Genomic DNA, 25180 nt, shown 5'->3' with positions numbered 1-25180 from the left:
TGCATTTTTTTTTTACTTTTACTTTTTCCCCTCCATTCAACTATTTTTAGGTCTGCATAAATCAAGGTATAAGATCTGGTTTAACACAACTTTAGGACAATAGTTTAATTCCACTTCTGTAGAGAGAAAGATACTCCCCTTGGCAGAGAAGTTAAACTACTTTGCCATTAATAGCATATTCCAGCCCTACAGTATAAACAGTTTATATAGACCTTGGATACATTACACACAAGGTTTACTTTAAATGCTTGCTTATGATTTTGAACTTAGAAACATTCCATTGTAATTCCATGTCATGCACCCGTACACCCCACTCCAACTGGCAGACTCTCAGCTGGTGTAAATCGGCTTGGCTTCACTGAGATCAACAGAGCTGTGCTAATTAACAGCACCTGAAAATCTGGCTCAGAAAGTCCAGAATTAAAAATAAAAAAAGTTGGACATTACATAGAATGGCACAGTGTTCTGAATGGGGAAGTGGTTGTATTGTCCTACCATGTGTATTCACTGACAAATAATTGCATAGCTTGGGAACTTCACTGGTTAAGTATTCAAACTATTTCATAATCATGATTGGAAATAGCTTGATACTCTATACTGCCTCTTAAATAAAAAGGATTTTACTGCCACAGACAGAATTTTACAGTGCAATATCATGGCCTGTAATGGCACCATATATAGTTATAGTACATTGTGTTACACTCAGAACTAAAATCATTATATTGCAGATAAAAATATCTTCTAAAACACCTTGTTGTGCCATAGGAAGAACACACAGGAATATTTAAGAAAGGTCAAAACTGACTTCTGTGTTACAACTTTGCTGAAAAATTGTTTGCGAGAGAGAAATTAGAAACTCATTAGATTCCTCTTTCAAAATGAGAGCTAATTACTTAAATTCTTACTGCTAAAAGGAGTGATGGGCCTGCAATTATATTAGAAAGCATCACACTGGCTGAAGCACTATACATAAAATGCCCAAACTTTGTTTTAAAAAACTCTCCCAACCACTTAGGGGTAGATTCTACCCTGCCCTCACACTGGAACACAGTAGGGGTTTGAGGAAATGGCGTAAGTAACCTTCCTTCCTCTGTGTGCTGCTTGTGTAAGGCAAATACCTTATACCTTGTGTAATAGCAATACCTGGGCTTTGTTGGTAGCAGGGGCAGCTCTTTCTGCTCCACAGGGGTGTACAGTGGCAAGGATACATGGGGAGGAGGTGAGGCCATGAGTCCAGACCCACGCAGACAAGCAGAGAGAGAGCAGTTAGTTATTCTCCACCCAACACAGGGGCGTAGCAGTGGGTTGCCTCCACGTGGGGCAGTGCGATTGCTCTGTGCGTAAGTGGCACAATCTAGCCCTTGGATTTTAGAATGAATAGGTTCAAGTTACAGCTGATATCTTTGAGCACAGATTATTTATTATACGTGGGCACCAACAAAACGTAAGTGGTTCTTATTACAAGGTTTATTTTTATCTTGAGGTTTCTGCAGACATCTCAACCACACTTGAGATTTATAGTGTCTCAGTGAACCCTGGTAAAAATATAACTTTTGTGAAAAACACAAAAGCCAAGAACCCTGAAATGTATATTTAGCCATTGTCATGCTTGCCCAGTGTTGCATTTTTAATGTTATTTGATATCATACAAACTCGATAGGCAGATTCACTAAGCTGGGGCAGGCCAACAGCTTGATTCAGGACAAGTTTTATTAGACAACGGAAAAGACAATAGGCTCAAAGGAATACAAAATGCTAAAATACTTTCCTGCTTTCTGCCAGCTGGGAAGGGGAGAAGCCCTCACTGGCTACTATACAGAGCATGTCCCAGTTCAATCCCTGGCTTCATGAGTCATGGGAGTAAGGAATACACTGGGTCTCCCTAGATCATTATGGGCATTTAAACATCCTCCACTGGAATCTTCTGAAGAAAGTCCCTGCTTGCAGCTTTCTGTACAGGCCTACGTTCCTGAAGATGCATGCATCATGCACCTTACCAGATCACCCCATGCTGATGTCTGTGAAACACCCACAGTGATCCACAAGCGCCTGCAATGCCACAGAGCAGTAATCCTTTCTACTGATGTACTCAGTTGCAAGATGGTCTGGCACCAAAATTGGGATATGTGTGCCAGCTATTGCCCCACTGCAGTTATGGTATCCCACTGCTGCAAAGCCGTTCACTATTTCACACACATTGCCAAGAGTCACAGTCCTTTGTAGCAGGATGCGATTTAATGGCTCTGCACACATGCATTAATGCAGACCCAACTGTACACTTCCCGACTCCAAAGTGATTTGCTACTGACTGGTAGCATTTTACAGTTGCCAGCTTCCACACAGTGATCACCACATGCTTCTCTGCAGAAAAGGCAGCTCTCATTTTGGTGTCCTTGTGCTGCAGTGCTGGGGCGAGCGCTGCACAGTTCCAGGAAGGTGACTTTCTGCATCCAAAAGTTCTGCAGCCACTACTCAACATCTCAGACATGCATAATGACGTGATCCTACTATTCAGTGCTTGTTTCCTGAGCCCAAAAGTGAAAGTGCATGGTGTGCACTGCTCTGTGAATGCCAAAAATAATCTGGTGTTTCTTTTCATGGTACACAGCAGGTCAGGCACTTCTGATTCCTGTTCAGATTGGGAGCTCATGACATACTGCATGACCATCTGCGATATGTTCATAACAGTAACCACAACAGTAGAGAACAGTGCAGGATCCACCCTTTCAGACAGAGATGGCAGGTGCATAGCAAACAGGGGCTGTTAAAAAATGCTGTGAAATGCAGTCTGAAGCCCACAGAATGACGGGACAGAAAAAACTGCATCATTAAGCCTGCATAGGGTGACCAGACAAAGTGTGAAAAATCGGGACGGGGGTGGGGGGTAATAGGAGCCTATATAAGAAAAAGACCCAAAAATCGGGACTGTCCCTATAAAATCAGGACATCTGGTCACCCTAAGCCTGCACCCATGATGCACCGCGATCCACTCTGCCGTCCCACAACTCTTAGCTGTAGAAGGTGATGAGTAGCACAGTGGGATAGCTACCCACAGGGCAGTGCTTTCTCTGTCATTGCTAGAGCACCAACCCTGGACACACTCTGCCAACAGAAGAAGTGTTGTGTGAACATGCGCAAGCAATGTAAATATACTGTTTTTTCTATCATTGGAGTAACTTGTGTTGACAAAATTCTGTAGTGTAGACAAGGCCTTATGGTCTGGACTAACACAACTACTTAATATTTGGAGAAAAAATAATTATGGGATGATTCAAGTAGATCTCAGCCTTGGCTGAGACCAAACCCTTCCCCCCATGAATCTGGGATTGTCTCCTTTATACAGTTTGGATCTTTGATCCTCAGAGACTGAATAGGTGATCAGTCAGATAATGGGTTTCTCCTCCAGATGTAGCTTCGAAAAGCTAGGTCTGGAGATAGGGAATTTGCATCCCAGCCTCCAGGTATTTCCACCACTTAGCTGTATAAGTTCACATTGTTTCGTAGAGTCCTTTGACGCTCATAGCACTTCCCAGAGTTCACACTGCTCAGGTTTCCTACCTAGAGGTGTTGTATACAATTTCGCAGTAATACATAAACATTTGCATTTTTAATACAATGTACTCCTAAGATGCTTAAACTTAATTCAAGAGTTTGTCCAGTATATTGCAGGAAATTGCCCTCTCTCTCACACCTACCTTATAGCAATTTCATCTAGACCACATTTCCCTAATTTGCTTATGACAATGTCATGTGGCAAGGTCAGAAGCATTACTAAAACCAAGATATAGCATGTCTACTGCCCCCCCGCAACACTCTGCACCCACCACTAGGCTAGTAGTCGTCAAAGAAGGAAATTAGGTTGGTTTGGCATGATTTGTCCTTGACAAATCCACATTGGCTATTCCTTATAACCCTATTATCCTTTAAGTACTTACAAACTGATTGTTTAATAATTTGTTCCAGTATCTTTATATGTATTGAAGTTAGGCTGACTGGTCTGTAATTCCCTGGGTCCTGTTTATTCCCCCTTTTAAAGATATGTTCTATGTTTGCACTTCTATATGTGAAAGAAAGTATAATCAAATACAGTAAAAATCTTAAATGAATCAAGCTATACAGTACCACAGAATCTCTATTGTTAGAAATCCCATGCTTGAATAATAAGAATAGAGCAATAGGAATATAATACCGACCACCTGACCAGGATGGTGATAGTGAAATGCTCAGGGAGATTAGAGAGGCTATAAAAATAGAAAACCCAATTACAGTGGGGGATTTCATCTATCCTCTGGGTACATGTCACTTCAGGACAGGGTGCAGAGAGAAAGTGTCTAGACATTATTAATGTCTGCTTATTGGAACAGATAGCGTTGGAACTCACAAGGGGAAAGGCAATTCTTGATTTAATCCTAAGTGGCGCACAGGAGGTGAATATAGCTGAACCATTCAGTAGTAGTGACCACAGTATAATTAAATTTAATATCTTTGTTGGTGGAGGGGCAATACCAAAGAAGCCCATCACAGTAGCATTTAATTTCAGAAAAGGGAACTACACAAAAATGATGAAAACAGTTAAACTGAAATTAAAAGGAACAGTCACAAGAGTGAAATGCCTGCAAGCTGCATGGAAACTTTTAAAAACACCATAATAGAAGCTCAAATTAAATGTACACCCCAAATTAAAAAAAAAAAAAAAGGACCAAAAGAGTGCTTAGTGGCTCAACAACAGAGTAAAAGAGGCAGTTAGAAGCATAAAAATTGGAAGTTGAATCCTACTGAGGTAAATAGAAAGGAATATTAACTCTGGCAAGTCAAGTATAAAAGTATAATTAGGCAGGGTAAAAAGAATTTGAAGAGCAAAAGACAAAAAGAGTTTGCTGTTAGTTTTTGTAAGTATGAAGTATAGGAAGCCTGCCAAACAGTGTGGCCGTTAGATGATCGAGGTGCTAAAGGAGCACTCAAGAAAGAAAAGGCCATTGCAGAGAAGCTAAATGAATTCTTTGCATCTGTCTTCACTGCAGAGGAGAGTCCCACACCTGTGCCATTCTTTTTAGGTGATAAATCTGAAGAATTGTCTCAGATTGATGTGTCAATAGAGGAGGTTTTGGAACAAATTGATAAATTAAACAACAACTAGTCGCTAAGACCAGATGGTGGTATTCACCCAAGAGTTCCGAAGTAACTCAAATTGAAATGATAGAACTACTACCTGTGGTACGTAACCTATTCTGTACCAGATGACTGGAGGATAGCTAATGTGATGCCAATTTATTTTTTAAAGCTCCAGAGGAGATCCTGACAATTACAGGCCAGTAAGCCTAACTTCAATTGGGTTGAAACTATAGTAAAAAACACAATGATCAGAAACAGATGAACACGATATGTTGAGGAAAATCAACACAGCTTTTATAATCTATTAGAATTCTTGTAGGGTGTCAACAAACATATGGAAAAGGATGATCTAGTGATAGGGAATATTTGGACTTTCATAAAGTCTTTGACAAAGTCCCTCACCAAAGGCTCTTAAACAAAGTAATCATGGGATAAGAAGGAAGGTCCTCTCATGGATAAGCAACTGATTAAAAGACAGGAAACAAGGGATAGGAATAAATGGTCATTTTTCAGAATAGAGAGAGGTAAATTGTGGTGTCCCCCAGGATTCTGTACTGGGACCAGTGCTGTTCAACATGTTCATAAATGACCTGGAAAAATGGATAAACAGTGATGTGGCAAAGTTTACAGATGACACAAAATTACTTAAGATAGTTAAAGCCACAGCAGACTGTGAACAGTGACAAAGAGATCGCACAAAATTGGGTGACTGGGTAACAAAATTGCAGATGAAATTCAATGCTGATAAATGCAAAGTAATGCATATTGGAGCACGCAATCCCAACTGTATATACAAAATGATGGCAGTCTAAATTAGCTGTAACCACTCAAGAAAGAGATCTTGGAGTCATTGTGGATTGTTCTCTGAAAACATTTGCTCAATGTGCAGCAGCAGTCAAAAAAGCTAATAGAATACTAGGAACATTAGGAAAGGGATAGATAATAAAACAAAAAATATCATCATGCTACTATATAAATCCATGGTATGCCCACACTTTGAATACTGTATGCAGGTCTGCTCACCCTATCTCAAAAATGATATATTAGAAATTGGAAAAAGTACAGAGAAGGGCAATAAAATGATTAAGGGTATAGAACAGCTTCCATATGAGGAGAGATTTAAAAAACTGGAACTACACTATTTAGAAAAGAGAGGACTAAGGGGAGATATGATAGAGCTATATATCATCATGAATGGTGCGGAGAAAGTGAACAAGGTAGTGTTATTTACCTCTTCACATAACACAACAACCTGGGTTCACCCAATGAAATTATTAGGCAGCATATTTAAAACAAACATAAGGAAGAACAGCTTCACACAATGCACAGTCAACCTATGGAACTCGTTGCCAGGGGACGTTGTGAAAGCCAAAACTATAACTGGGTTCAAAATGCACAGAGGATAAGTTCATCAATAGCTATTAGCCAAGATAGTCATGGATGCAACCCCATGCTCTTGGCGTCTCTAAGCCTCTAACTCCCAGATGGTGGGACTGGACAACAGGGGATAGATCACTTCATAATTGCCCTGTTTTTCTCATTCCCTTTAAGGCATGTGACATTGGCCACTGTCATAAGACACGATACTGGGCTAGATGGACCACTGGTCTGACCCAGTATGACCATTCTTATGTTCTCCAGTCCTCTTGGGATCTCACCTGTCCTCCATGAACTCTCAAAGACAATTGCTAACTGTTCAAAGATTGCTTCAGTCAGTCCCTTAAGCACTCTAGGATGAATTTAATCAGTTCCTGACACTTTCTAACTTATCTAAATATTCTTTCACCTGTTTTTTACTCATTTTGGCTTGACTTCCTTCCTCCTTATTGTTAATATTAATTGTGTTGAGTATCTGGTCACCATTAACCTTTTTAGTGAAGACTGAAGCAAAATATGTATTAAACACCTCAGCCTTCTTGATGTGTTCAGTTAATAACAGAGGAGCAGAGGACCTATATTTTCCTTTGTCTTTCTTTTGCTCCTAAGGTATTTAAAGAACCTCTTCTTATTGCCTTTTATGTCCCTTGCTAGATGTAACTCATTTTGTGCCTTAGCCTTTCTGATTTTGTCCCTGCATGTTTGTGCTATTCTTTTGTACTCCTCCTTAGCAATTTGTCTACGTTTCCTCTTTTTATAGTATTACTTTTTGATTTTCAGGTCATTAAAGAGCTCTTGATGGAGCTATATTGGCTTCTTACTATTCTTCCTATATTTCCTTTGCATTGTGATAATTTGCAGTTGCGCCTTTACTATTGTCTCTTTGAGAAACTGCTAGCTCTGCTGAACAACTTTTTCCCTTAAATTTTATCTCTTAGATGCTGACTTCACTTGGTGAATTTCAGAGATCTCTGTCCTGCATGACATCAGACTAGATGATCATAACGGTCCCTTTGGGCCTTGAAATCCATGAATTATGAAAAACTCATGACTTCTGTTAGGCCCTAAAGTGAGAAGTTGTCCCAATCTCTGCATTTCCCACTTCATTCCCATGTTGTGTGTGTCTGTCTTTCAAACTGCAAACCTTTGGGGATATTGGTGGCAATGAGTAAACATATACATTTAAATTATAATAATTAATACTAACAACTCTTCAGGCTAATGAAGGTTACTTTGTCTCTCTGTGTGAAAAGGGAGTTTGGACTCCCTTCTACATAGTGCCTGGCTGCTGCAGCTTAAGAGGTGGAGACTTGTTCTGGTTTGGTGCAGCACCCTAAAAGATCATCAGGGCTACCTCCTGCTCTGCTTAGCATGTGCTTTGCCACAGGAATCTTGTCAGCCAGGACAGGATTCCAACCAGATGGACTTGGACACAATTGGTTCTATGCCTGAGACTGACCTGTAGCCTTCACTGTGTGTGCAGAGAAGAACTGCTCAGACTCCCTGAGGTTGCCAGAACGTGATGGCAGCCTGCTTCTCTGAGGTCCCCAAATTCTAAGTACCTGATCTAAAGCTCGCTGAAGTCAATGGAAGTCTTTGAGAGACTCTAGCTTTAGTCAAGGCACTAAAATTGTAGTGCAGCAGGTACAATGAGATCTATGCTCTTTTAAGCAGGTGCAGAAGTGCATGCTCATCATCTACTGGTTAACACTTTGACTACATGGCATGTGCTAGGAGGCTGCGGATGTCAGAAAACTTCCCAACTCACAAACCATTGTCTCTTAGAAACATGGTTCATAATGAACTCCCTATGGTTGGAAACATGGCAGCCCTAAACAGATCTGTGCTTAAGTGGGAGAGAGCAGATCACTGGGAAAGCCCATCCTCACAGCAGGTGCCTGGAGCCTACACCAGAACAAAGAGAAAGGAAAAAGGAGAAGTACTTAGGCTTGCCAGTGCTTGGCTAGAATATGTAGCTTTGAAAAAAGTTACAGAGGAACTGAATGTATCCAGACTGAGAACTTTTATTAAGAAGTATCATCACACTTCCTTAACCCCTACCCTGCACAGACTCTGCAAAACATGCTGAACAAGCTGGTGGATTATAGTTGCTTTTTAGCCAAAAGAATTTTTAAAAAAATTAAAGGATGTGGTCTGGAGAAAGCCCAAGGATTATTACTGCCCACCGGGTAACAAAATCACTTCATCTGGAAAAGACTTTGTAATGACAAGGCTGACCCAGTGCTTTTCCTCATCACAACAATGAAAACTGAAAGCCTGCTCTTTTTCTTTTGTGCTTTTCATGTTGCTGCTATAGCAGACAAGAGGGTATTTAGGCCAGACTCAGCAGTTGGTGAGGCGGGAGAGCATGGGATCAGTGTAGCAGTGAACTAGAGAGAGCATCAAGAAAGAAACAAAACAAGAAGTACAGGAGGTGTGGTACCAAATCTGCCCAGCAGATTGTTACGGAAAGACACATTGTTAGAGGATAATCATGGTTACAGTACCTTCATTTCCTGCTGAACCTCTAAGATATTCAAGATGAAGTCCATGTGTGCACTGCTCCAAAAACACAGCCAAAAACTCTCAGAAAATGTTAATTGATTGAACTGTATTTTTATAATTAGTTTCAAGACAATAAATTTGTCATAATTCAAGACAACTTCATCCTTGGTTTAACTCGGCACATTTCAGTGGGGTAATATGAGGGAGGGATTTAGTCTATTAAGATTAGTATGAAATGAGCATCCTAAATGTATTAAACTAAAGTAACAGTCAAAATCTTGATGGTGGGATGTGTCTGGAGTAGAGCTAACTGATTTCATTATATGGTGGTTGGTGTACTGTATTGGAACATGCACTGTAGCTTCTGGAGATTATAAACTACCCATTTACAATCACAGAGATAGTCTGCAGTTGCTGCTAATTCTCTTGCCTGAACACATTCCTAGCAGCGCACAACTACACAGGACATTTGTCACATGTTACACTTGTAATGGTTCCATCTTCTAATTTGGTCTGGAAGCATTACTCCCACTTACAGTTAAGTGAGGATCCAAAAAGTGGACCTCAGGTGGATCCACAGGGTCTCACTAAAAACCCCAGTAGAGATGCTCACATACTGAAGATCTGAGGTTAGTATTAACAGCAGAATTGGCCCACTCTCCATTATTTGACCTCTGGATACTGCAGGTGATTGAAGGCAATCCATATGTCTTTGAGAGGAAAGTTGGCAGCTGTTCTATACACCTTTATGGATGCTGTATTCAACTTCTTGCCAATCAGCAGTAGGTATTCATTCGTTATCATCCTCATTTGGACATATAGATAATATGCCAATGAATTATTTTACTGTAGGTATGATTACAACATGGATTGTTATTTAATGTGTAATAAACTAAATTTTAGCCGACATGGCCTCCTGATTAGACCCAGAAATGATGGGTCAATCCCCGGGCTCCAGAAGTCAATGGGAGTTCTGTCATTGACTTCAATGGAGCCAGTATTTCAGTCACGGAGTCACCAATAGTGCAAGAGGCGGCTTTTTTTTTCGTTTGCAGTTATTAGTACAGATCCTTTCCAGAGGCAGTTTAAACAGGTTTGAATCATTTGAGTTCTGGGTTAAAATGAGCTAATAAACTCAAACCAAATCTCACTGACCATGAACATGAATACTGAGGGTAAAATTCACTCCATTCAGAAGGCCAGCACAAAATCTAGAGTGGGATTTACATCAGGGCCGGCTCCAGGCACCAGCTAAGGAAGCAGGTGCTTGGGGCGGCCAATACAAAGGGGTGGCACTCCGTCCAGGTCTTTGGTGGGAATTCGGTGGTGGGTCCCTAAGTCTCTCTCTTCCTCTTTGAGCTGCTGCCAAAGTGCCGCTGAAGAGGAAGAGAGGGAGTGAAGGACTCGCTGCCGAACTGCCGCCGAAGAATGGAGCGGTGAGATTGAGCTGCCGCTGAAGTGCTGCTGATCGGCTCCCACATCGCCGCTTGGGGCGGCAGAATATCTGGAGCCGGCCCTGCTGTATGTGCTGCATAGGCCTTGTGTGGGCCCACTTCTGAAGAGGGGTGACTTATACCCTGAATGCATAATGTTATCCTTGGTATTGGTGTACCATCAAAACAAATAACTTTAAAAAAAAAAATCTCAGATAGAACTGCCTTATTTTGGGTGCTAAAACAGAGCTGAACATGGTTTCCACCAGAAGCAAAACAAAATATAAAAAGCAAACCAACAAAAATCAGCCAAGATTTCTTCTAAACCCATTCAAAAGGTTCCTCATCCTTAGTGAAACTTTTGGCACGCTAAGTCCAAAGAGAATCCAAGCCAGTGTTTTTTCACTTGGATTTATCCATGTTCTGTTGTTTTACACAGCTCTTATCTTGACTCTTAGGTTCCATTCCTTTTCTTCCACTCACTGACTATGTGACCGTGGGCAAGTAACTGAACCCTGCCATGTCTCAGCTTAACCAACCATAAAACAGGGATGATGCTCGCATCTACCCCACAGGGCTGCTGTGAGGCTTCATTCATGTTTGTGAAACTCTGACATCATTGGACAAAAGGTGCTATAGAAGTATTATTAAAAGTAAAGGCTCAAAGTGCATAGTTGCAATGCACCAGGAGCAGACCAGGAACCAGAATGTAATGCTCTGAGAGTCAGAAACTGCTCTGTCTGCCCCACTGCCTCTTCTCTAGTGGAAAGTAAATTACGTGAACTCTGCATCTGTTACACAATGCTGCTTCTTTGCGCTGATCAACTGCACTGGCTGATGCATTTAGGGTGGAGCCAAGACTCCTCCCACAAACTCCTTGGCCAGCTGTGTGGGAAGGGACGTAACACCCTTTTGGTTAGTTGGCATCTCATGCTACCATATTTCCCTGCATGGGCGTATAGGGCAACTGACAACGCTGCCCTTAGTTGGTAACGGATATACATTTTATATACTATAAATGCAGGGTCTGACCTGCAGTCAAAGGAACTTTGATGTCAATGGGAATATTTTGCTGAGTGAGGACTGCAGGCTCACTCCTGTAAAGTAGATTTTTTTTTCAAGTCTGAGTTTCTTATGACATTGATTTTTTTTTTTTTAAAGCTGAACTCTCCATTGATTTTTACTGGGAGTTTTACTTAAAAAGAAATCAATGGCACAACGTGGGAGAGGACGTGTATTTCAAGAATTCTTTTTTCACTTGCCATTTCCTGCACCTGAAAGCAAAAAACAAAACCAAAAACCCACAAGCATTGTTTTCTTACAGGACAACAATGTAACAATAAAATAGCCCTATCAGAGTTTTTGTCAATTGAGGTCTCTATTCAGCAAAGCACTTGAGCATATGTTTGGTTCTCACTGAAGCCACTGGTTTCTTTGAGATGTAAGCATATGCTTCAAATTAGGTATGTGCCTAAGAACTCTGGGGAATTGGGCCCTGAGAGCTGTATAATTTCATAATGATACTCTTGTGCAGATGTTTTCCCCCACCCACCCCCAAACAAAAACAGATCTCACCTTTACTTTTCAGGTAGGACACAGTTTGCTTCATTACTGGTGGGACTAGTTGGCCTTTATTTTTGTCCTTGAGACTGTTGGAAGAAAATAAAAGTGCCACCGCATTTAAATGACATTTATAGACTAAAAGAAAGGAATAGCCTCCAAATAAATCTAAAGAGATGCATTTTATACATACATTAAGCAGGTGCCTGCACCACACTCAAGAGTTTTTCTACAATTATAAAAAATAACCTCCCCACACAAGGCTCTAACGCTAACCCCAGCCCAAACCAATGCCCTATTGAAACTAGAAAGTTTTAGACAAAGAGACATGCCTAAATGCCCTGTTTCCTGGTAGAAATATCTATCTATCTATATACACACACACACTTTATGCCGAGTAATAAGTAAGTGCTGTTTACTGTTCTGAAACAGAGTCAAGGACAAGAAGGCAGAATGATATTCCAGACTAACTTTACCCCACTTTTGATTGTTTTCACTCTGGTTATTGTTCTCTTAGATTAGCAAGCCACAGCAGGGTGGCTTATAACAATGCGGCAGTGACGACAATGGTGATATTTTTGATTGGATTTTGCTGTACATCTTTAGTGGAAGGGTTTTAGGAAGGCTTACAGACAGACAGAGAAGGAGTTTGCTGTGAACGTTTTATAATAAGTCTTGATCAAGGGATGCTGCAAGTTTAGCGGGCTTTTATCATGTTGATTTTTCTTTGTCATTTGTCTCCTTTTAAGCTACTGTGTATGTATAATTAAAAGGATATTGTACTATTTATTTTTGAAGGCAACGTGATGCAGTGAGGTTGAGTTTATTAATGCTCTGAATGATTCCCATGAAATGAGATTTCTCTCTCTTCTCTTTCATGTGTGAGCAGCTGAGGCTAAAATCGAACACAGTGTTTTTTGATCTAGACACATCAGAAAATTCTGCAATTATCTCCTTTACTTATAAAAAACAACAGAAAAATATGTTTGGCTTTGACAGGTTTTGAAAGGATACCAAAAAGATGGTCAGTATTTGCTGAGCATTCCACTAGTGTTTTAAAGCACTCAACAATCAAAAAGGGCAGATCGCAGGTTTAAACATGGTATATATTTACATACATAGTTGTGTGTTTCCTATTTGAAATCAAAATCATGTTTACTATCAAACTCTCAGCACTAAGAAAAAGAAATGTAGAGGTCTGTGAATGTGTTAATTATCTTTGAGAGATTGCAATCACTGAATGTAAGAAGTTCATCTAGGATCACACATGCATCAAGCCATACCCTCCCAGCACGATGATTATTTGGAATAGCTCATGTGGAGGGGTATGCTTTTTAAATTTCAGATATATTATGATTTCTTCTCTCCCGCTACCTATGTGGTTTGCTTGTTATTTTGTAAAAATAAATGAATTAAATTAGTTAAGTTATATTTAACAAACTCTGAGAGCTGGTAGGTAAAGTCTCATGGGAACAAAAGCTAAGGAAAAAAGGAGTTCAGCAGAGCTGGCTGTTTCTCAAACAGACAATATTAAAAGGCACAACAGCAAACTATCCCAATGCGAAGGAAAGATAGGAAGAACAGTAACAGACCAATATGTCTGCATCAGGAGCTCTTTAATAATCTGAAAATCAAAAGAGAAATCCTACTGAAAGTGGAAACAGACAAATTGCTAAGGAGGAGTACAAAATAATAGCACAAAAAAGTAAAAACAGAATCAGAAAGGCTGTGGCACAAAATGAATTATGTCCAGCAAGGGACATAAAAGGCAATGAGAAGAGGTTCTATAAATAACTTAGGAGCAAAAAAGAAAAACAAAGAAAAGAGTGGGTCAACTTCTTAAAGGGGAAGTAGAGCTAATAAGGGAAAGAAGGCTGAAGAGTTTAATGCCCATTTTCCTTTAGGGCTTGTTTACACTTACCGGTAGATCGGCACAGCTGCAATTGATGCAGCGAGTGTTGATTTTGCGGGTCTGGTGACGACATGCTAAATCGATTTGTACTGCACCTCCCTGAGAAGCGTAAGGGAAGTCAATGGGACACACTATCCCATCGACACAGCATAGTGTAGCCACCGCGGTAAGTGGATCTAACTATGTCGACTTCAGTTAAGTTATTCACATAACTGAAGTTGCGTAAGTTAGATCGATTTACCGCGGCAGTGTAGATCAGCCCTAGGTCTTCACTAAGAAGGTTAATTGTGATCAGATGCTTAACACAATGTTAACCACAAGGTGGAAGGAACATAAGCCAGAATGAGGAAAGAACAGGTTAAAGAATATATATACAAGTTAGATGTATTCAAGGTGTCAGGGCCTGATTAAATTGATCCTAGGTACTTAAGGGAGTAGCTGAAGCAATCTTGGAACCATTAGAGAGGATCTTTCAGAACTCATGGAGGATTGGTGAGGTCCTACAGGACTGGAGAAGGCAAATATAGTACCTATCTTTAAAAGTGGAGACAAAGAGGATCCTGGGAATTACAGACCAGTCAGCCTAACTTCAATACCTGGAAAGACACTGGAACAAATTATTAAATTATCAGTTTGTAAGCACCTAGAGGATAATAGGGTAATAAGTGATAGCCAACATGGATTTGTCAAGAACAAACCATGCCAGACCAACCTAATTTCCTTCTTTGACAGGGTTACTGGCCTAGTGGTTGGATAAGGAGAGTTGCGGTGGGGGTGGGGGGGGAGTAGTCATGCTATATCTTGGTTTTAGTGAGGCTTCTGACCTTTCCTCATGACAGTCATAAGTAGGGCCCTACCAAATTCACGGTTCATTATGGTCAATTTCACGGTCATAGGATTTGTGCTATATGGCTGACACTGCATATGTGAAGAGCAGCAATTACTACTGGCATTTTGGAATAAAAGATATCTTACACTTCCTGTTTAAATAGTAGCAATACAGCAGAATATTTTCATATGTCTGCATCATATTATAACAATATGCCAGTTTTAAACGGATCAGTTCTAACATACTTTCCCTGACTAGTGTGCGAGTGTATTTTCTGGAGCAGACTCTATTATTAGTTATTGCAGCATGTTACATGTTGAATCATTCAGTTCTAGTTTTTGGACTAGTGATAACTCACTTAAGGTGCTGAACATTGTTCTCAACCACCATTAAGTATTCTTGGTTGATAATCTCTCTCTCTCTCCTTTTCATTTTTCCCCCTCTATGACATGCTGAGATTCAGTTTAGAATTTTTCTTTCCCCCTGGTTGCACATGCACTGCATACACAAACAGGAAAGATTACAGCAAAAATGAAAGCACCCTGAAATGTTTGATAATGGTTCAGTGTTTAAAAACAAGCTGAAGCTGTGCGATTGTTGCAATTCCTGCATTTCCCCTCTTCTCCTGCCCTAGCCGTGGCAATCATTAGATGAACTAAACATTTTCCTCCCTTTCCACAACAAGATTTTTAAAGCCAAATGGAGACAATTGAGAATGATGCCAATAACTAGCCAAGGTCAACACTGTGCTCTGCACTGGATCTCAGCTGTGGTGTTCCTTGATTACAAAGGCAATAAAGTGGAGCAACAGGAGTTTATAGGAGCTTGCAGGGTGTACGCCAAAGGACAATGCCACAGCCTGGCACATGTTGTGATTTTTTTAATTAAGTGTTGAAAATTGGAACCTCATTCATGCATTACAATTGTATTCATCAAATCAATATAAGATGAAGATGCCTTGATTTTTATTTTCTTGCATTGTATTTTAATAAAATCTTCAATGATGGTTTCTTTTGGAATAGCAACAGTGATGCTGCCTCTTTCCATTTAAACCAAGGGAGTGCTAATAGTTCTGCATAACCAATATCTGTGTCTATCTATATTATATTGTGGAGGTCGGCTAGGTGAATGAACAGAAAATATGTCCTGTTTTGTATAGGTATTCTTGTGTACTGTATATGGATATTATTTGAAATTCCTGGATTTATAAATATGATAACTTAATGATGAGTAACAGTAGGTCTTTATGTCCCACAATACTTTGTGCCCACTTTATCTGAGCATAAAGAACCCAGTTCAGCAAGTTACTTGAACATGTGAGTGGTATCATTGACTTTGAGTTGGGGCCTCACCTCTTAATAAATTAGTGTTCAAAACAAAGCATGGACAAAAAAACATTCTGGAAGAGGACAACTCTTCTATATGATGAAATGCATGAAGTTAATTATCAACTTCACTGCTTAATTCAGTCTGTTTTCAAAAGGACAACTTTTTTTTAAACAGAATTTGAAACCTTTAGTGTTGTTTTAGATTAAAGAAATAGGTAGAATTTGGCTCCAGAACAATCTGGCCTATATACTAGAAATTCAATTGATATGATATTCTTTATCATACAGTGACAGAGTATTTTGTGTTTTATAGGCATAATGAGTATAAAGTAGGTCTCTGCTCCAAGGATCTTACAATCTGCCTAAACATGGTAGCCATTTTTAAAGGGAAATGGTCAATCTTTTTAGTCCCCCAGTGCCCCAGATTCTAAGGAAATCCCATGCAGCACTTCTGGATGATTTTTAAATGTATTTATTAATACTATTTATTATTTGTGCTACAGTAGTGTCTCTGGGTTCAAAGCAAGTTCAGGGCCCCCTTGTGCTAGACAATTGATGAGAGCTCTTGCCCCAAAGAGTTTATAGTTTCAATATTATCATCTCCATTTCACAGATGGGAAACTGAAACTAATAGAGATTAAGGCCCTGATTCAGCAGAACTCTTAAGCGTGTGTTTAAATTTCAGCACCGGCTTCTGTCCCACTGAAGTAAATTAAAGTTGAACATGTGCTTAAGGGCTCTGCCTGAATCAGGACCTGAATGAGAAGTCTATGTCAGAGCCAGGTATGGTGGCCAGATTTCCCGATTTTATAGGGACAGTCCCGATATTTGAGGTTTTGTCTTATATAGGTGCATATTACCCCCCCATCCCTGTCCCGATTTTTCACACTTGCTGTCTGGTCACTCTAGAGCCAGGAATTGAGCAATATCTCCTGAGTCCCAGTCTAGTGCACTGACCATCCCTCCTCTCATACATAAATCCTCAGAGATGCTATATGGGGTTATTTTAAATTGTGGATGGCGGAGGGCAGAGGGGATAAATAGATTGACCATGTCCCTTTAAAAATGGTTACCACCTGTAGGCCCTGATCCCATTTATGACTCATGCAGACAGATCCCTGCACCTTCATGGAGCCTTGCTGAATGTCATTTGCAGGATCGGGACGTTAGGCAGATTGTAAATTCCTTGGGCCAAAGACCTACTTCATATTCTTTTCTGCTTACAGAGCACAAAGCACAAGTTTGACTTAAAGTTTCTAAGCAGCACCAACCCAAACGGTAAGAAGCGAGGAAATAAGTGAAGTCATCCAATATCCCAGTCCAGTCATCAGTTCCCCTCTCAGTTGTGCCTCAACAACTTCCTTTCCAGTGTCCACATCTTGATTTCTAGGAAAATTATTTAGATGAAATAATAGTATAACATGTAAAGGGCGTCTTTTTTTTTTTTTTTTTTGAGGGGAAAAGTCTTTCCATCTATGCAGATGGACACAAAATGAAGTCAGCCTGCAGTTAAGGACAGAATGCTACAAAAAGTGGCACCAATAAAAATTTTAAAACTCTTTAAAAATGTCTAAAATAGCAGTTCTGTAAAATATGTGGCATAAACAAAATACCTCAGTATGGTATGGTATAAAAGTTTTATTGGAACATATTTGGAATGCCCTGTATAACTTTTTTCTGCCTGTGGTTCTCATGAATAATATGGTGATCCTTAACTCATGCCAATAAAATCTTTATATAACCACACATCATTGAATCTAAACAGATTCAAAATCTGTCTTTTCTCCCTCTCTCCTGCAATCCTCCCAGGGAATCTTCACGAAGATCACATTTCTCCTTAAAGGAGAGAGAAACTTTTGGTGCTTAAACAGGCTGAGTGTACCCATTTAATATTCAGAAACAGGACTCTGGGCCACTGAGGACAGCATAAGGATGAAGAGCTATGAAATAAGCTGATAATAAGCTCTTCACCTCACTTGTAAATTAAGCCCAATTTACTATGTCTGGGATTTCAAAGAAGCCCAAGAGAGTTAGGCCCTTAACTCCCAGTAACTTTCAATGGGATTTAGATGCCTAATTCCTGTAGGCTCTTTTGAAAATCCTGGCCAACGATGTTAAAAACTTCTGCATGGCCTAATGAACGCCTCTAAGAAAAAGAACTGCCCCAGACCTGCATCAGTAACCCAGTGTGAACATCTCCTCCAACTCTCTCCTCGCCACCTGAAACAAAATACTACTTCACCTGGCATTTGAGATAACAGTGAGGGACCCTGAATCAATGCTTGTCATTTTTTGATATCCTAGTTTTCATTACAACTCTGGGCACCCTGATTGCTAGGAGACAGAACCAATATGAAATGTCAGCCTGAGATACATGTTAACATTATGAAGCAGGGCCCTTTGCATTTATGATTTTTAAGGTGGGATTCTCAGCGTTGACCTCACTCAGTTTCCAGTGAAGTCAGTGGGAGTCTGACCATTATCTCCAATGAGAGCAGAGTTAGCCAACAGTGAACTAAGGAAAATCCTTTAACTATTAAACAGTATACAGGATTCCTATTGACTGGTTAAGTCAGCATCTTGGAACTATCAAACCTCAAGCTTATAAACTCCATCCTCCAGCCTATAAACTTTTTTAGTATAAAAACTTTAACATGAGCGGCTTCCCTTCAGTACCCTCTAGCCTCCTGTATACCTCTGACAATATGAGTACTGTTGGACTGGAACAAAATATACTTCTATTACAACCATACTTATATAACCAATGACTGTGAATATAGAGCGGGTGCTCTCAGTTACACTCCACTGAAGAGTTATATCTGATTTACATTGTTGTAACTGAGGGAAGGATGTTCCCCCTTACTGTAGGATGACAAACCAACCTCTCGTTTCAATGAGTTTTTTGTCTGAGTAAAGACTTTGGGATTTGCTGGTAAAAATCCAGCTCACTTTGTGACTCTGATCTTGCAAATGATAGTGCACAGGCAGACTGCCCATGTGCTATGTACTTCACTGTGGCTGCGTGTGAGTGCAGCAGTCCACACACTATCAAGTGCAGAACAGGGGCCCAAGTGCACTGTCCCTCTAAGTTCCATTACAAAGTGCAACTCTGCAGTTGCCTGCTGCAATCCCGTGATGGAATAATTCACAAGCACAGTAGCCACGAAGTCACCCTGCTGTCAGTAGATGTGCATTCCTATTTGCTACACGATTGTAAAACTACCCTCTCTCTATCTCCTAAGAAAATGACCAATCTTGCCTCATGAGACAAAGACTTGCAACCTGCCACTTTGCAAGAGAAATGTGAGATCACTAACAGATTGTGGATGCAGGTTACAGTAATCATAAGAGGAGACAGATGAATAAGAGCAATTCACTCATGAAGACACTGAGGCAAATTTGATAATTTTCAGTTTTACGTTTGCTAAGGCTCCCATTAAGTGTCATTATTCCTCCTCATTAGTTTACCTTTCTCCATAAATCCAATTTAAATTGATACATTTATTTCTCATTTAGAATGTGTAGAGGCTTTGTTGTTTTGTTTTTAATTTTTATATGGCACGATTTCACTTGCAAGAATCACTTCTTTGATAGGGGTTTGCCTAACAGTGGGGATAAATATCCGTGCGTACTTGAGCATGACTAGTTTGAGTGATCTGAATTGAATTCAGACATGAATAGGTTCATTAAATTGCCTAGGGAGGTTGTGGAATCTCCATCATTGGATATTTTTAAGAGAATGTTGGACAAACACCTGTCAGGGATGGTCTAGATAATACTCAGTCCTGCCGTGAGTGCGGGGGACTGGACTAGATGACCTCCTGAGGTCCCTTCCAGTCCTACAATTCTATGATTGAGGGAAAGGTTTCTAATCACACCTTTCAGAAACCAAGTTGTCAAAGGATGAGTGAAGATGGATTAGCCTTCAATTGGTGGGTGACATGTGTTGATTGCTGCTAGATGGACTTGAAGCGAGCTCAGAGAGAGAGACTATCATCTTGAAAGCCAGGAGATAATTCAAAATAGCTGGAATACCTGCTGTCTCTGGAAACATGGGTTTTGCTGGGCCACATCAAGAAACATTTCCACTTGGCTAGATTCCACCAGGAAGTGTTATCTTTTCTGCTATTACTAAGAACAGCTTCAGTTGCTTCCGAGCTCAGGAGCTCTACATCTGATATCCAGTCAAATACCAAATTGAGATGAAGAGAGTCCAGGTTGAGATGTTTGAGCTTGTAATTCTTCTGGGTCAATAGATTTGGGAAGGATGGAATGCTAGTAGGTAGATGGGTTGACATCTGTAGAAGGCTTGAAAACCAGTGCTGTTTGGAACATTTGGGCGCAATTGGGATGATTAGGGCTCTGTCTCACCAGATCTTTTCCAGAACTCGAGGTATTAACAGGATGGGAGAAAAGGCATCTCTCACATGGCCATTCCTGGACAGCAGAAGAACATTGGGCTTGGAAATCTGTTCCTGGGCTCCCATGGAACAGAAAGTATCACATTTCCTGTTTGTCTTGGATGCGAACAGTTCCCAAGTATGGGTTCCACATTGAGAAAAGATAGCATCCACCACTGTGTAGTGTAGCTTCCATTTGTGATCGGTGGCAAAATATGTGCTGAGACTGTCTGCTAGTGAATTATGGGTACCTGGTAGGTAGACTGCTCACAGGGTGATGTGGTTCTAGATATACCTTCACTGCTCCCTGCTTGTTTACGTAAAAGATGGTTGTTAGGTCGTCTGATATTATCAGGACATGTCGGGATCATATGAGTGGTAAAAACGCTTTGCAGGCTTCTCTGACTTTTCTTAGCACCAGAAGATTTATATGCATTCTGTTTCCACAAAGTATGCAAATGCCTTTGTGTGTATGTGAACATCCGTGCTGTTCCCCCTGACCCTATCAGGGAGGCATCTGAAACTACTGTTTTCTCCGGTGTGTGGGGAGAACTCCAACCCTCACATTCTTCCGCCACGTTAGCAAGGCTTTCACCTTGGGTGGGAAGCCACTCAAGTCACAGTCACCACTGTGTTCATGCGGTGTCTGCTCGGAATATATACCGTTCAGAGCCAAGCTTTCAGGCAATGGAGGTGGAGCCTGGCAAAAGGTGTCATAGAAGGATATGATGCCATGTGCCCCAGCAGCATGAGGCACATACTGTCCATAATCTATTTTATCAGATTGCTCATGGGGTGAAATCTGACCACAGGGAAGTAAGCTCTTGCTTTGACCAAGTCCAGAGTTGCACCTACCTATGAATTCTATAGTTTAAGTTAGTCAGCTTGGATTCCCAAGGATGCTGGGAGATGAAGTGGTGATGAAGTCAAAGCCAGGACTTCCAGACACAACACACCATCAGAAGCCAGTCCTTTACAGACAGGAAGATGGTGGTGCTGTTGCATCTGACCTATGCTGCTATTATTGAAGACATTTTTGTAAAGACCCTGAATGCTGTTGCTATATTGAACGGAAGCACCTGTATTGGTAATGCTCAGATGCTACCATAAATCTGAGGAATCATCTGTGGGAATGGTGAATGTCCACAAGAAAGTATGCATCTTTCATGTTGAGAGATGTGACCCATGTGTCTTTGTCCAGAGATGGAATTCTAGATGCCAGTATGACTATGTGGAATTTCAGCTTGTGAAGAAACACGCTGAGTTATCACAGGTTGAGAATGGGTTTCCACCTCTCTTTTTCTTGGGAATCAGGACCTATTTCAAATAGAACTTGTTTCCTTGATATTGAGGTGGTATCTGCTCTACTGCACCATGGTGAAGGAGAGATTCTATCTCCTCAAGGCAGATCACTTCATGACAGTGGTCCCTGAAGGAAGACAGGAAAGGGTTTTTTTTGAAGGGGTGAGGAACTTGCTGGTATAGCCTGAATGGATGATAGCACTCATTTGTCCATTATCTCCCTCCAGTTGTGGGGAAAGTGTGCTAGACAGCTGCCAAAGTGGACATTGGAATTGGATGGAGAGGACATCAACATGGATTTGCAGTTCCCAAGCACCTCATCAAAAGCACCTTTTGGTTGGGGGGGTGGGGGAGAAGTTGGGTGGATGCAGCCATGTACCTAGGTTTTTGCACTCCCTGTTCTTTATGAGGCAACTCGTAAGTTCATTGGTGGTAGAAGGGCTGTGGCAAGGGCATGGGCTTATACAGCTACTCGTGGTGTTTCCTCTTCTGGGCTGGTGTTTATATGTACCCAGAGAACGGAGGGTTGCCTGAGAGAGTCTTAACAAATGCACAGACTTATCTTTTTGCTTAAGAGTTTACTTTCATCATAGAGCAAATCTGCTACCATATTTTGAGTCTTTCTTGGGAATCTCATAACACATCACTGTGTCAGCAACATCAGGTATGGCTTGTAGTGAACTTCTGGCCACCAACTTGCCCTCATCAATAAGGACTTGAAATTGAGCCATGTGCTTTTGAGGGAGTTTCTCTTCGAAGTCTAGGAACTGTGAATAGTTCATAAAAATCATAGCTGGCCAGCATGGTAATGCCAGAGACAATGAGCAGTTCATTTGCATCTGAGGTAAACAGCAGTTATCAGGAAGCAAAGGAAATAGCATGGCAACTCAGGACAAAGATAATTAACTTTGGGGAACAGAAGGAAAAGCAAAAAGGCATCTTCTTATCCATCACTGAGGGCACAAAGAGGTGAGGCTCTTTGCATCTGTGAATATTGGATCCCCAACCATGTGGGTTAGTGATGCTGAGAAGTAGCTGTAGGTGAGAAAGCTGCTTTAGACATAGCTTTGAGCCTGCTAAGGTTATATGTAATCTCTTAGAAGTGTGTTATACTTTTGCATTATTTGTAGCCATTTTCTGTTTCTATTATCTCTGATTAGTTATCACTTAAATCTCTGTTCTTTATTAATAAACCTATTCTTGTTTTATTATAAATTAATTTCAGTGCTGTTACAGTAAAGTGTGGTGTGCATCCTCAGCTGCATCAACAAGCTGGGGGGTATTCTCTCTCTGGAGATGGCAGACTTGTATTTCTGTGGGTATCCAGTGACAGGGACTGACAGCTGCAAGGAGATGCTTCTGGACAGTTTTGGAGCTGAAGAACACCAAGGGTTTACCTGTAAGGCAAAGTTAGGACTGGCAGAGTGCTAAGGAGTTTGTTTGGCAGGCTAGCAGACTGGGATTGCAGAGAGTTGTCGCACAGTGTATCGCCAACAAATTCTTATTTTGCTAAGGCAGAAGGGTGATAGGATAACTTACATTTCTGGACTCCCCAAGAAAGATCACAGGTGTTAGGAAGGAACTGGAGAGGCGGTTGGTCCACACAGCGCCCTATACCACTAGTACGGAGCTTAAGGAGAGCAAGGGTGCAAGCACAGACCAACAGAGACTACATACAAGATACTTCCAGTTGCAGGCACATGGAGCACATGCATACCCTACAGTAGAATACACATAGGGACCAGCACTTGAAGAGTTACGTAACATCTAGGCTTGCACAAGTTACTGTAGGCATATCATGAAGCTCCCGAGGGCTCTAGGGGTATGTCTACATTGCAAAAAGCCCACCCATGGCAGTAAGTCTCAGAGCTGGGGCCTAAAGACACGGGCTTATGTTACAGTGCTAAAAAGAGCAGTATAGACATTCCGAGTTAGGCTGCAGCTCAGGCTCTGAAACTTGGTGAACTGGGTAAGTCTTAGCACTGGAGCTTCAGCCCAAGTTGGAACATCTACACTGCTATTTTTAGCACCACAGCACAAGCCCCATCAGCCTAAATCTGTAGACTTGCTGCTGCAGGTTTTTTTTTTTCCCTAGTGTAGACTTACCCAATGCCATGAATTCACCAGAAGTTATTGTTTGGCCTTATAAGGTACCAGCTTTCACTGTTATTAAAGAGAGACATAGAATATAGAGAGAGGAAAAAAACCATGGTGGTAAATTAATTTCCAGATTTTGTGTGATGTGAATCCACAGTGATACAGTGCATTCCAGAGTTTATTTCAGAGGTATGAGCAAAGAAATCTTACTATTGTAGGCTGACCCCAAATTGCTGCGTAGGAAGAGGAGGTCTTGGTGGAGGAACCTTGGCTGAAGGTGGTGGTCTCCCCTTCTGTTTATCCCGAAGATTTTGATCATGTCTGAAAACAACAAAAATCACTGACTTTGTACGTATCAAGAGTGAAACTACAGTACACATTGATTGCACGATCACTGCTATTTCTCACAATGCTGATCTTCTGTAAGACCACAAATACCTCCAGTGATTTTTAATTTTAGTATTTGTGAGATCTGTGAAAGCATTGGTGGGAGAATCATTAAGTAACACATGAAAGAGCTGTTTTGCTTCAATCAATAAAATATAGTAATAAACATGTCCAAGAGATAGGAACACTCTTATAATTTAAAAGCAAAATTCAACCACAGTTGCTGCTCAGAAGCACAACCCCCTCATACAATCCTTTTTATAAACGCAGAGCTGTACTATGCTTTTTGTTATTATATATTTATACAAAGGTGTCCAAAAACCCCACACAGCAGTAACACTCATAATAAAAAGCTTCCAGTTATTTTCATTCAGCAGTGACATAAAATCACCTTCTGTCAATACACTAAAGAGTAATAGGTGAGATTTTTTTTCTTCTCAATAAACAGCATTATGCACATATACAATAAGTAAATTGTATGCACTACTCATAAGCAGTAATGACATATGGCAAGGTTTTGTTAATGAAGACACAGCAACTACAATTACATTAAGAAAATACTTTTGGATCTGAGGCTAAGAGGATATTCCAAACCTGTAGAGAACTATACAATGTTCTCTTTTATAAACATTCAACATCTTTACAGGATGTCTTTGCTGACAATGCAGTTTTCAGAGCCAAATCTAGCCAAGGACAAATAGCAAATTTGGCTTTTAATTGTTATAGAAATTAGATTAGATCTTATTTCAAAAACAAAGAATATTACACAACTCTCCATTTCAGAACATGTATCACAGGATATGTTATTAACTTGCTACATACCGAATAACATCTTCAGGGATATTAAGCTGGTCATATTTGAGATGCTCTCTCAGGTCACTTAAATAGTTCAAATAGGTGATCTTTTTCCCAAACTTATGACTAAACAAAACAGTGGG

The 25180-nt window shown here is 40.6% G+C and overlaps 1 protein-coding gene across 4 annotated transcripts in view; it reads right to left on the bottom strand.

Moving 5' to 3' along the window:
* Positions 1–25180, bottom strand: part of ARHGAP8 (Rho GTPase activating protein 8) — a 111046-nt gene that overhangs the window by 12870 nt on the left and 72996 nt on the right. For all 4 annotated transcript variants that reach the window (XM_044994914.1, XM_044994905.1, XM_044994931.1 and 1 more), the window contains 3 exons: positions 25065–25163; positions 24066–24176; positions 12003–12076 (listed from right to left, as the gene is read on the bottom strand). In XM_044994914.1, the coding sequence (XP_044850849.1) occupies positions 12003–12076; positions 24066–24176; positions 25065–25163 (284 nt within the window). The remainder of the gene's footprint in view (positions 1–12002; positions 12077–24065; positions 24177–25064; positions 25164–25180) is intronic.

The sequence above is a fragment of the Mauremys mutica genome, chromosome 1 (genome assembly GCF_020497125.1).
Source record: "Mauremys mutica isolate MM-2020 ecotype Southern chromosome 1, ASM2049712v1, whole genome shotgun sequence".
In the NCBI taxonomy this organism is placed as follows: Eukaryota; Metazoa; Chordata; order Testudines; family Geoemydidae; genus Mauremys; species Mauremys mutica.
Note: the sequence above shows the minus strand (reverse complement) of the source record. Positions and strands in the feature narration are given on the sequence as shown.